General features: G+C 41.3%; 1 protein-coding gene across 1 annotated transcript in view; it reads left to right on the top strand.

The window, feature by feature from the left end:
• Nucleotides 1-13,574, top strand: part of LOC117357101 (cytochrome P450 2K1-like) — a 71,837-nt gene that overhangs the window by 45,260 nt on the left and 13,003 nt on the right. Inside the window, exons 6-7 of the mRNA XM_033937355.1 lie at nt 10,903-11,044; nt 12,440-12,624. Coding sequence (XP_033793246.1) covers nt 10,903-11,044; nt 12,440-12,624 — 327 coding nt within the window. The remainder of the gene's footprint in view (nt 1-10,902; nt 11,045-12,439; nt 12,625-13,574) is intronic.

The raw sequence follows: 13,574 nt of genomic DNA, 5'->3' as shown, positions 1-13,574 counted from the left end.
AATTCATTGATTTCCTTGGTGATTATCTCCTTAAATCCCTCCTCATGTAATAGGGATGCATTAAAACGCCATTGTTTGTTAATTGTAGTGAGCGGGCCGCAATCAATTTTCATTGAGATGGCCGCATGATCGGACACTAATATTGGCAGAATATCAGAGTGGGTGACATTAGGGCTAATAGAGCAGCTGGTAAGAAAAAAGTCTATTCTAGAGTAAGAGAGATGTGGATGTGAGAAAAATGTATAGTTTTGATCTTTAGGATGCATTGTTCTCCAAATATCCATCAGATGAAGATCAGAAATCAGGTTCTGCAAATAAAACCATGCTTTGGGCTTCTTGTAATGAGTCTGTGATTTCCTGTCTAAGGTTGGGTCAACTACTAAATTAAAGTCCCCACCTATAATGTATGCGGAACCAACATCTGACAACAAGGTGGAAGAAATCTCAGAGAAAAATGAGGGTGAGTCCACATTAGGGCCATAAATATTCAAAATGGTATATACTTGTTGGTGGAAACGAATGACCGTTTTAACCCACCTGCCATTCAGGTCAGAGGAGGAAGAAATTATAGCAAGGTTTACATTTTTCCTAATGATAGTAACCACACCCCCGCGATTATCTATAGCAGGAGAGAAAAACACAGGGTGGGCCCAAGTTCTATGTAATTTTAAGGCATCAGAAAAATTGAGGTGTGTCTCCTGAAGGAGGATAATATCAGGAGAATCTTGTTCCAAGTATGTCATTATTTTCCTTGCCTTAATACGATTGTTAAGACCCTTGGTGTTCAAAGATATTATTGACAGTGACATCAAGTATCACAAAATGATTTTAAATTACAGCAAGTTACAAGTGATCTGGAGCTGCAAACCAATAGGGTAGTGTCAGAAACACAATACATCAAGAAACAGGTATCATCAGAGCTCTGTGTGACAAAAACATGATGACTAATAACAAGAGTCATCATAGCAAAAACAGTGCTAAATGAGGGGAAGAAAAGACAAACTGCGAGACCAGTAGGGCAGCAAAGAGACAAGCGCTCAAAATATTTCCATATGTAATGAGGATGAACTAACAATTGGGATTATGTATAACAAGAATAAGAAGCATATGAGGACATGTGATACATGATCCATGATACCGCTATGATACACAGACGTGTATCTGAGCCTATGCTTGTATAGCAAAACTCCGCTGTGTTGAAACATAACATTTACATACCTGTAATGACAAAAAGAGGAGAACCAACGGCACATAATAATAATGTGAAAGGTGTAAACAGCACATGGTCCCACGTCAAGGCAGCACCTACTAAGATATGAATACATTCGTACAACGTCATCAAGAGAGGTGCCAATGGTATATTTGTGACAAAAGCTGTACAGCGAAATTTAGAAACATATCGTGAAGATAACCATAGTCAATCTCCTGTATGGGGAATTATACCACGGAACTGCGTGATTATAGAGTAATTAGGAATTGTATGAGGTATACGTTATGGTATACCCAAAACCTAACCACTACTATATGGAATCCTCATTGTGAAGATTTGATGGGCTGTATTAAAGAGCCAATGAGTAACAACAGGAGAGTGTCCCAGGTTGCCTACAAACCAGGGTAGAACAAGGGTGTAATAGTGGAGCCCATAAGGAGTAAGCAATTATAGCAAAGGCACCTACATGTGTCAATTCCAGTTTCCCTCAATATATCCCATACTATGAAAGCCAATAGGTATTAGGGTTCATTTTTCAAATATCATGTTGATGAAGTTTCTTTTTTTTAAATATTGAAATCATGCCAGACTGGAGAAATTTTTACACATATGATGAAACATAAAACAAGACCTAGTAAATTGTACCTTGGACGACAAAGTAAGGGGGGGGTTAAAATAACACCCAAGATGAAGTACATTATAGCAGCAGTGAATCTAAAGGGGTAAAGTATAAATAAATTATAATATATAAAACTATCAGCCGGGGCCAATGTATGAAATGAAGAAGAAGGTGATCACATAAACCTTCCTATGAGGTAAGAACTGGGAACACAGACAATTCAGAAACTGCAAGCAAGTAGAAATTATGTGGTGTGTGAGCAAGAAATTGTAAGTGTAATAAATTGTACCAGAATACATGAATATTTTAAGTTCAAATAATTTTTATTATATTTTCAATAAATGACAACCAAAATAGTAACAATAAGATCAGGCTTACATAAGGTAATGCATCTAGATATGAGCTACATCTGGAGAGAAGTCATGATATTAACCTTCAGTAGAGTTAAGAATAAGGTGGGAAACAGAGTGTAAGATAGGTCACACAGGGAGAAGAAATAAGCAATAAAACAGAACCAAAACCCAATACTGTAGGTGCTCATGGAGATTAACTACATAAGATCACTCAGCATTTATAAGCCTGGCATAGCAGCATGAAAAGCAACAGTACAGAAATTCTAAAATCACAATAACACAAAGTAAGAGTGGAAAGAACACAGTCTACATAAGAAAAGGACCCTTGCAAGCATATTTACCTGCACTCCAAGTTGGGAGAGAGAGTACGCAGCTAGAAGATAAACACTAGAAACGTGCTAAGGCAGGAGATGACGAAATGCAGCTAGCAAAAGGAAAGCAGAGAGGCGGGGAGAACATTAGCAAGTGGGCGTGGAAACACTAGAGAGACAACAGGAGCCAGCCAATAGCGCAGAAGTAATAGAAAGCTTGATTATGCAGGAGGGAAAAAGTCATTGAGAGTGAAATAGTGAGAAAACAGCAAAAGTATACTGAGTAGACAGTAAAGAAAGAAAAGCATAAATAACACAAAGATACAGATCTAAGGAGACTGGGACTCAAGCACATGAACACCATATTACTAATAAACAATAACCCTATAAATATAAGCCTACAGCACACATCGGGTTTTGTATAACAGCAGGCAAATCTGCTTTTGCAGACACATAAGGGGGGAAGTAGACAGACAACATATACACAAAAGACAGCAGGAGAAAAACCACCCGGCTAATAAACAAACGAATCAAACTAATTGTCCAGGCAGGTTGAGATCACCAGTTGAGGGATTCGGCTCAGTGAGCGGGGAAAGACGATCCGATGGCAGAAAACAGTTAGTGTAGATGAGGGCAACGTGAAAGTAGGTTTGATACTTTGATCTTCATCTTGCTCGTCCAGAGAAAATACTGGGACAGTGCTTAGCAGAGTAAGTAAACAATAAATAGAGTACTAAGAGACATTACAGCAAAGTCCAACACACAATGTCCGATGGTGTCTGAAATCAAGCGGAAAGTACATTACATTACATTACATTAGTGATTTTTATTCCGCTTGTACCTTGCGGTTCAAAGCGGATTACATAAGAAGAGAACTGGACATTTCCAGGATGGTACATGACAATAGAGAATACAGTTTGAGGATAGAGACTTAATAACAGAATGATAGTAAAGACTTAATAACATCGGAAGATATTTTGGACGGCAGTGTTTTGGTTTCTTGGGGGATGGGGTGAGGGAGGTTAGGTAGATTGTATATATTTTTTGAACAGCAGTGTTTTGATTTCTTTACGGAATGTCTTGAGGTCTGATGTTGTGGTTAACAATCTGGTGATGGAAGGTTCGAGTTTTGCAGCATGTGTTGCCAGGAGGCTATCATAAAGCTTTTTGCGGTGAGTACCCTTGAGTGGTGGGTATGTGAATGATGTCAGTGTTCTTCTTGTTCTGGTTGGAAGGTTACGGTTTAGGCGGTCATTTAGGTAGGTGGGTGCAGTACCGTTAATTACTTTGAAGAGTAGACAGTATAGTTTGAATTGAATTCTGGCTCGAATCGGTAGCCAGTGTGAGTCTAGGTAGGCATTGGTGATGTGGTCAAATTTTCCGAGTGAGTAAATTAGTCTAAGGGCTGTGTTCTGAACGGTTTGAAGTTTTTTGATCATGTTTGTGGGGCATGGTAGATAAAGGATATTGCAGTAGTCCACGAGACCTAGTACCAGGGATTGTACAATTATCCTGTAGTGTTCTTTGTCAAAGAATTTCCTTATTTTTCTTAAGTTGCGTATTGTGAAGAATGCTTTTTGGGTAGTTTTGTTGATCTGGGTCTGCATAGTGCAGCTTCTGTCTATCAGCACTCCCAAGATTCTGAGTGAGGTCTGGATTGGGTATTTGGTTGCTTTAATTTCTAGGTCTGTTATGGATGGGTTTTTGTCCGTTTCAAGCATTAGGAATTTGGTTTTGTCCGAGTTTAGTTTCAGTTTGTGGTTTGTCATCCATTTTTCTACTTCATCCAGAATTATTTCCAGGTGTCCTGTTGAGGTGTGATCTTGGATTTCAAAGGGGAGGAGAATAGTTATGTCATCTGCGTAGCTGAATGATGTTACATTTAGGTTGTCTAGAGTGGTGCCGAGGGAGGAGATGAAGAGATTGAATAGAATGGGCGATAGTGGTGACCCCTGCGGGACTCCGCATGGATTTGACCATGAGTTAGATTTCGTGTTGTTTGTCTTAACTCTGTACGTTCTTGTTTTAAGGAATCCTTGGAACCAATTGTAAACCACCCCTGAGATCCCGATTGCATCAAGTATCTGGAGTAATATGGTGTGATCGACTAGATCGAAGGCGGCGGAAAGATCCAGTTGAATAATTAGAATCCTGTGTCCTTTACTGAGGTGTTGTCGGGCTATGTCTAGTAGTGTTGCTAGTAGTGTTTCCGTGCTGTGGTGAGATCTAAATCCTGATTGAGAGGAGTGAAGTATATTATGGTCAAATAGGTAGTTGGTGAGGTAGCAGAAAGGATCCACACGCCAATGCAATCATGCGGGTCAAGAAGCAAGGCACGGTTCAGGAATTACACCTTATTAATGGGAGTAGGACAGGCTTGTTCTATAAAGGCGGCGAGATCATCCGGTTCCAGAAAATCTTTCGTTTGGTTGTTGTAGGTTACTCTCATTTTTGCAGGGAAGAGCAAGCCGAATCTAGCATTCATTGCCTTTAGTTGAGGTCGGTAAGCCAGTAGTTGTTTGCGCCGACGTGCTGTGGTCTTACTAAGATCAGGAACAAAAAGTAGTGACTGGCCCTCGTGCATTAACGGAGCTTTGAGTTTAGCTTTTTGCAGCACCTCAAGGGCTTGCTGGTATCGTAAGAGCTTGATAACTACTGGTCTGGGGAACTTGTTGCCGCCATGCCGATGGGAGGGCACGCGGTGAGCTCTCTCAATTTCGAAATCTTTATCAAAAGTTATATCCAATACCTTCGGAATAAGGACAGTGAGGTAAGATAGTAGATCCTTATCATTGTTCCCTTCCTGAAGACCAAGAATACGTAAATTACAGCGACGAGATCTGTTGTTTGCATCTTCCATTTCTTTTTCAAGTTCAGTAATGCGTTTCACATGCTTCTGCAGCTCCGCCACGTTGTTGGTAGCGACGTCCATCTTTGTTTCAAGTACAAGGACTCGTGTTTTGAAAGAGATAAATTCAGACGAAAGAGCTTCTATATCTTCTTTGATTTCAGTCTTGGTATCGAGTAGCAACTCTTTTAAAGATTTCAATTCATCCATTATAGCCTTAGAGCTGGAATCGGTTTCATCAGAGGTTGGAAGTGGAGTTTTAGAAGGAGAGGTAGGCTCCGGTTTGTGTCTTTTTCCAACTTTACTAGCAGCCATAGTAAAGCTATGAAATCAGCAGACAATAAAGCAGATTTTCCGAAATCAGAATTTGTCCGTTGAAAGGTTGTGTGCACAGAATTCAAGTTTGTTAGTTGCTAAATTCTTGATGATGAGCAGGAGCACAGGTCTCAAGCAGCCATACTAATCGGGCTCCACAGCGCCCCCCCCCCCCCCGGCCCCTCGTATACTAACCATTAGGTTACTGTTCCACTCTCAAGTCATTGCACTATTAGGCTACTCCTCCATTCCACTGGGATCTGTACTGGGGCCAATGCATTTTAATTTATGTATAAGTAATCTGGAAATGGGAACAGTGAGTGAGATGACCAAATTATTCAAAGCTGTTAAATTAAAGCAAAATGTGAGAAAAGTTAGGAGAACTTTATGGTTAAAATCCCACTACTGCTTACTGCTCTTTGTGATCTTGGGCAAGTCAACCTTTTATTGCCTCCAACATAAATATTAGATTATAAATCAGTATTAAGGATTACCAGTTTTCGTCAAACCTAATTTGAATAATTGTTTTTGTCAAGTGCCATGCCTGCTTCTGGGTGGTCATCCAATCAGAATCAAGGATCTGCTATAGATCTGCCTACTTTCAACCCAAGACATGCCCACTCTCCAATCAAACCATGCCCCCACCCCTTCTGATATTCTTGTTTGAAGTATAATTTGAAGCTCAGTTCTTATTTAACATCTAATGTAATTCCCACCTATGAGGAAACTAAGAGTACTGGCCTTAAGTATCAAATTTATGCTGATGACATATTATATTGTGAACTATGATCTCATAAAGAAGCTACATATAAGGTCAACACTGATTTAAAACAAGTTGGAGGTTAGTTGGAGACAAAGGGGCATATTCTATAAACGGCATCCCAATTGTAGGTGGCAGTAGACATCCTACCACTGTCTAACCAGCCAATTGGGGCACACATTTTTTAAAAACACCCTGAGGCAGGTCATCTACACTGTAGGCATTTTCACCAGTCTAGGGAGACACGTAGGGCTGCATAAGCTTGTCCAGGGCTAGGCTTGGGCATGGTTTCACCCATAAGTGACCTTAGACGAGCTTAGTTAGCAAAATGCTAGTCTAAATTTCAAATAGATGCAACTGCTGAGTCCATCGCGGCAAGGGAATCTCCCTTCCATGATCAGTTTAGCGGCCAGAGCAGGGAACCCATCCCTCCGCAAAGTCAGCCGACAGAAGGGATGCCCAACTCCCTCCTGGCGGAACCCCCAAAGGCCCCCCCCCCGAATGTCTGCAGCAGGAGGAGTGCCCAATTCCTCTTGCTGCCATCCCCCGAGGCATCCCTCCTGCTGTCCGACTTCGCAGTTGGTGGTTTCCTGCCACAGCGGCTGAGCTTATCGCTGCAGGGAGATTCCCTTGCTGCGATCAGCTCAGTGGCAACGTGATTCTCTAACCGACGTCTGTGACATGCACGCTGGTTAGAGAATTGGGGTGGTTATATGAGGTTAGGCACTTAGGCGAATGCTGAGACCAGCATCCTATACCGAATTTCCCCCCAAATGTTCAAAATTAATTTATAAATAAATGCAGAGGTCATGTGGATTACAAAGTCCTCTCTTACTTTTTCTGTCTTTTGTTGATATAGAATATCTTATCATATTCGTAGCAACTTGCTCAACTATGTAAAAATAAATGATAAGGTTAATTTCCCTTCAGAATTTCTCCAGTTTTAGATGTGAGACTACATGCCTCAGATGTGGCTTCATATTGACTAGGAGGGCAAGAGACCTCCAAAAATTGCTGCAATTTTAGGATGTTAAAGCAGGAGTTACACATTTACAGGGTGAATTTTATGTGTGGCGGCAAAAGGGGCATTAGATCCCCATAATGCAGAAGACAGCTCTACATATTGCATGATCTAAATATTTTTAGGTCATTCCAAATATTTTTTTAAAAAATTTGACACCATATTAAATAATGAACAGATAATCTTCTTTTACATGAGAAGATATTTGCATTGTCTTGTATTATGTTCACAGTTTGCTAAAAGGAGAAAAATAAATAGGGGAAAATTGTTCCCCATATTAATCAAAAAGAACACATCTGATTTATTATTAACCACACCCCCACCCCCTTGTATGAAGCCACGTCAGTGTTTTTTTAACATCAGCTACAGCGGTAAAAGAATTCCTATGAGTGTCAGAACTTTTACTGCCATGGCTGGCGATAAAAAATGCTAACACGATTTCATAAAAAGGGGGATTATTATTATTATTTATTAAAGAGGATTTATTTATCGCCTTTTTGAAGGAATTCACCCAAGGCGGTGTACAGCAAATATAAGTAAAATGTAAGCAATAGACAAGTACAACAGTAAAAATATTCAAACAAAAATACAAAGTTGGCAGAATATGCTACATTACAGTGCTATCACGGTACTGCTCGAAAGGGTCCAGAGAAGAGCGACAAATGGTTAAGTGGCTGGAGTTGTTGCCGTACAGTGAGAGATTAGAGAAACTGGACCTCTTCTCCCTTGAAAAGAGGAGACTGAGAGGGAACATGATCAAAACATTCAAGTTAATGAAGGGAATAGACTTAGTAGATAAAGACAGATTGTTCACCCTCTCCAAGGTGGGGAGAACGAGAGGTCACTCTTTAAAGTTAAAAGGGGATAGATTCCGTACAAACATAAGGAAGTTCTTCTTCACCCAGATAGTGGTGGAAAACTGGAACGCTCTTCCGGAGTCTGTTATAGGGGAAAACATCCTCCAGGGATTCAAGATAAAGTTAGACAAGTTCCTGCTGAACCAGAACATGCGCAGGTAAGGCTAGTCTCAGTTAGGGCACTGGTCTTTGACCTAAGGGCTGCTGCGTGAGCGGACTGCTGGGCACAATGGACCACTAGTCTGATCCAGCAGCGGCAATTCTTATGTTCTTATGTTATCGCAATCTATATATATATAAAATCGGAGGTATGTATGTGTGTGTGTATGTGCCGCGATCACGCAAAAACGGCTTGACCGATTTGAACGAAACTTGGTATGCAGATCCCTCACTACCTGGGGTGATATGTTCTGGGGGTCTCGTAGCCTACCTGCACACGTGGGCGGAGCTACAAACATAAAATCAGATTTCACCCATTCATGTCAATGGAAAAAATGTACAAAGCTGCCATTCTCACAGTAATTCAAAAACGGCTTAACCGATTTGAACGAAACTTGGTATGCAGATCCCTCACTACCTGGGGTGATATGTTCTGGGGATCTCGCGGCCCACAACTCTGTGTTGCTTGCTCAAGGGTGGGTTCACCCAATAATTTATATGTTCTTGCTCCAGGAGGTGAAACTAAAAATGTTGTTTATAATCACGTTTTGCGTTAGTTGTATTGTATTCATTTTGTCAAATATTTCACATTATAATTTGAATATTGTACTTTTTATTAAGCTGTAAAAAATAATTTCATTCACCACTATAAAGTATCTTTATTTGAATCCATTTACAGTGTTATTGCTATAATTAAATACCCGCGCAACGCCGGGGCATCAGCTAGTAAGTAATAAAACACTTTAATGGACAGCAGAGTATAGACCAGTGGTTTCCAAACTTTTTCTTTTCACACTCACTTAGGGCTCCTTTTACAAAGCCGCGCTAGCGGTTTAACGTGCGTAATAGCGCACACTAAACCACTGGCCACGCTAGCCGCTACCGTCTCCTCTTGAGCAGGCGGTAGTTTTTCGGCTAGCGCATTATTAAAAGTCACGCGCGCTAAAGCCCCGGCCCGAAGAGATGAAGTTTTTGTGAGGCTGGGTTTGGGGGGCAGAATGGGGCAGGGCTGGGGTCAGACACAGGGGCAGGACAGCGTAGACCAAGGAGTGGAACAGGGCAATCCTGGGGCAGAACAGGGCAGGGTAATGCATCCTCTTTTACCAGATGGAAAATCTGGTAATCCTACCCTTGTGCCACCAGATTTTCTTCCTCTTACCGCCCCCCTGTGCCATAAGATATCCTTCCTCACCTTCCCTGTACTCCAAAGCTTGCTTCTTCATGTCGCGGTATTGGCAGTGACTCTCACATGCTGCCTGCCACTAATACGGAAGTCTCCCCTCTGCCATGAAGAGACTTCTGAGTCAGCAGCAGGCAGTGTTTGGGAATTTCTGCCGATACCATAATGATATTCGATGCTGATTCGGCCCCCTCCACTCCCCCCACCTCTGACCAAAATAGCAGCGGTAAACAGGCTGCTTGGCAGCCTGCCCACCAGGGCTTCCCTCTGCTGCATCATGAGTGATGTCATGAGTGATGCACAGAGGGAAGACCCCAGCGGGGCTCCTTTGACCCAGAGGAAACAAATCCATTCAAATCAATTCACCAAAATGAACTGGTGAATTGATTTGAATGAATCAGGCAGCACTACCGCGTACCCCCAACAAGCAGCTCAGTACAGTGTTGAGAAACACTGTTGTAAAAGATGTCTAATATGCAGCTCCCTTGTACGTCAGTCATGGCTCCCCAAGGAGCCGTGGCTCACAGTTTGGGAACCATTGGTATACAGTAGACAAAGAAGTAGCATATAGATAGAAAAGATAAAGTAACAGAAGTTAGAAAACAAGGGGATTATGAGGGACCACTGAAAGGTTCTCAGCCAAACCAAGAAGAGAATGATGTGGAGCCATGAAACTTACAAGTTATTCCACACTTTTCATTTCAATGCATCTAGCATACGGGCACAAGTATAGGGAAATCAAGCTATTATGACATCACCAATGAGGTTGTATTTTAGGTATTGATGAAATGAGGCATTATGACATCATAATAGGAGGGACAGCTGAAAAGTTCTCAGCCCAACCAAGAAGAAAATGATGTGGAGCCATGAATCTTACAAGTTTTTCCACACTTTTCTTATATAATTAAAATGAAAAGTATCAAGAAAAGTATGGAATAACTTGTAAGTTTCATGGTTCCACGTCATTCTCAGTTGGGCTGAGAACTTTTCAGCAGCCCCTCATAATTTGAAGAAAGTTGCAAATGAGGTCAGAAGGGTAGGCGTGGATACACATGTTCTGCTATAAGGCTGCATTATGTGCAGTCAGTGTCACTCTGTATGTGTGGCTAACAATTTGTTTACTTCTTCTATTAAAGGCCTGGTAAAGAGTCCCACTTTTTACCTGCTTCCTGAAGCAGAAATAGTCTTGTGTTATTCTGTTAGATTGATATGTTTCATTTTGTACTTTTATTCTTTAAAATATTTTTAAATAGTGTTTTTCATTTATAGGAAAAGGATCATCCTAATACACATTTTAATGAAGAAAATTTAGTAAATGTTGTGCAAAACTTGCTTGGTGCTGGAATGAGTACTACTGCCACTACTTTTCAATGGTGTCTCCTGATAATGATGAAATATCCAGAGATTCAGGGTAAGACATTGGGATAGGTTTACTAAAACATATTACTACATTAGCTGCACTAACACTCATTAAAGCATATGATTTACCACAGGTCCCACTCAATGCAATGGATTCTATTTACTCATAATGTACATTAATAGCATTAATGCAAGCTAACACAATTAGAGAATGACACAGGGACAAATTTCACCATCCCATCCCCATGAGTTTTGTCGCTGTCCCCATCCCTGTCCCATTCCTGTAAGCTCTGCCTTAAGAACACAAGCTTCGAACACTTATGATTTTAAAGTGTTTGAGGCTTGTGCAGATGAGGACAGAGCTTGCAGGGATAGGAAAAGGACTCATGGGGATGGGGAAAAATTTGTCCCCGTGTCATTCTCTAAACACAAAACTGCACTTTAGTAAAGAGCCTGTAATACACTGTAGGACATTCTGAGGAAGTATTGCACATCATGGAGATTCGTAGTAACATGAATATGGCATGTATTCCTCAAAATGTTATTTTGTCTGGTTTTAGACAATATACCTTGGATCATTGCAAAATACAATTTGAGAGGTCTGTTGAGGAAAATTCAGTGTTGGTGCTGTTTAAACAGGCCCCTTATTGCTGTGCTATTGTGTGGTAGTCTGCCAGCTGCTTCCTTTTGGGGGTGGGTTGGGGTTAGTGAGGAGTGGGGGATTGTGTGTGTGTGTGTGTGGGGGCAGGGTCATACTTCAATGTATTCAATGGTCATTTGATCAGTTTGGGTACCCTTGTAGCACCTACATGCTTCTAAAACAAGTATAGCTCCAAACGTCTAAGGTCTGTCCAGAGTGGTTTGGGAAAGGTTTGATTATCACTGCAAGACATTCAAGTTAAGCAAACCCAAAACACGCCCTTAACACACTCCCTGGAACTCTGGCTGCAAAGTAGGAGAAACGTCTAGCTAGATGTCCAGGAAGACAGTTTAGATTATCGATACTTGATCTAAAAGTATTGTTAGGTGATGATGCATTGTGATGCTATGACTATTAATCTGTAACCCATTCTGAGCTGTTTGGGGAGGACAGGATATAAAACTACCGGCAACTAAATAAATCTTTCAATGATTAGAACATCCAAGTGTTGACTTAGGCGGTTGTTTGGACATTTTAGTTTTTTGTATTATGAGCCCCGTAGTAATTCTTCCCAGCGATCAGTGACTTAAAAACTGCTGACCACCAGAAACTGAATATTATCCTCATGGGGTAAGTCATGTTAATGAATTCTAGATATAAAAAGAAATAGTCAGTAGCTGATGTCCCCTTAAGTGTATTATTTTTATTTCAATTTAGAGAAGAAATGTTATCCAATTTAGTTCATCAGATACATCAGCGTATGATATTTTATTCTTTATTCATATTTTCTTGCCTATGAATTGCTAGAAAAAGTCCAGGAAGAGATAGAAAGAGTCATAGGATCTTCTCAACCTCGAACTGAGCACCGGAAACACATGCCATACACCAATGCAGTTATCCATGAAGTTCAAAGGTTTGCTAATATTGTGCCGATGAATTTACCTCATGAGACTAGCAGAGATACCAACTTCAAAGGATATTTTCTCCCCAAAGTAAGCTTTAAGTCTGTTTCTTTTTATATATAGTTATTAAAACTCCCTTTTACAAAACTGAATGCTCCGCGCTGCTCTAGATGCTCATAGAATTCCTATGAGTGTCGAGAGTAGCATGGAGCATTCAGCTTGCCAGCCGGCACTAACTACGCTTTCACGGTTTTATAAAAGAGGAGGTAATTTAAGGTGCAATTGGAAGCAACAGAGAGGGACAAGAACACTAGAAGAAAGATATTGCACTCCACTTGATCCATTAAAAATCTAATCTAATACAAGATTTCTGAATCACTCTAATTCAAGGCAACTTACATTAAAAAAATAAGCCATAATAATTCTATGAGAAAATACAATTCTTGGTTAAAAAGATGCCCATACAATTTTTTGACTAAAAATACTAACTATAATTATCCTCTATAATAAAACCCTAAGTGTGCATGCACACTTAGGGTTTTGTGATTCCTGCGGCGTTCTGTGTCCTTCCCTGGCCATATTCCATTTTGGAATACGGAGCCAGGGAACACGCTGGTGACTATCCCCTCCTGCCCTCACTCACCAACCACTGCCGATGCCGCTAGCAGCCTGCTGAGGATCGTGGCCGCCTATAGCGATCCTCGCAGACTGCTCTGCACCTCGGTAGCACGTTCCCTCTGACGTACGTGATCGCATCAGAGGGAACGTGCTACCGAGGTGCAGAGCAGCCTGCGAGGTTCGCTACAGCCAGCTGCGATCCTCAGCAGGCTGCTTTGAAGAGGACACCAGGAAGCTGGCTGCAGGGGGAGCAGGGAAGAGGGACAGGGGGAGCAGGTAAGGAGTGCTGCTGGACAGAGGGAGCAGGGAAGAGGTGCTGCTGGACAGAGGGAGCAGTGAAAGGGTGCTGCTGGACAGGGGAGATGTAAAATGAAGGTAGAAGGGCTACTGCTGGACAGGGGGAGCAGGGAAGGGGTGCTGTT

This window comes from Geotrypetes seraphini, chromosome 3 (genome assembly GCF_902459505.1).
Source record: "Geotrypetes seraphini chromosome 3, aGeoSer1.1, whole genome shotgun sequence".
In the NCBI taxonomy this organism is placed as follows: domain Eukaryota; kingdom Metazoa; phylum Chordata; class Amphibia; order Gymnophiona; family Dermophiidae; genus Geotrypetes; species Geotrypetes seraphini.
The sequence above is the reverse complement of the archived record's forward strand: the minus strand, read 5'-3'. Positions and strand labels throughout refer to the sequence as shown.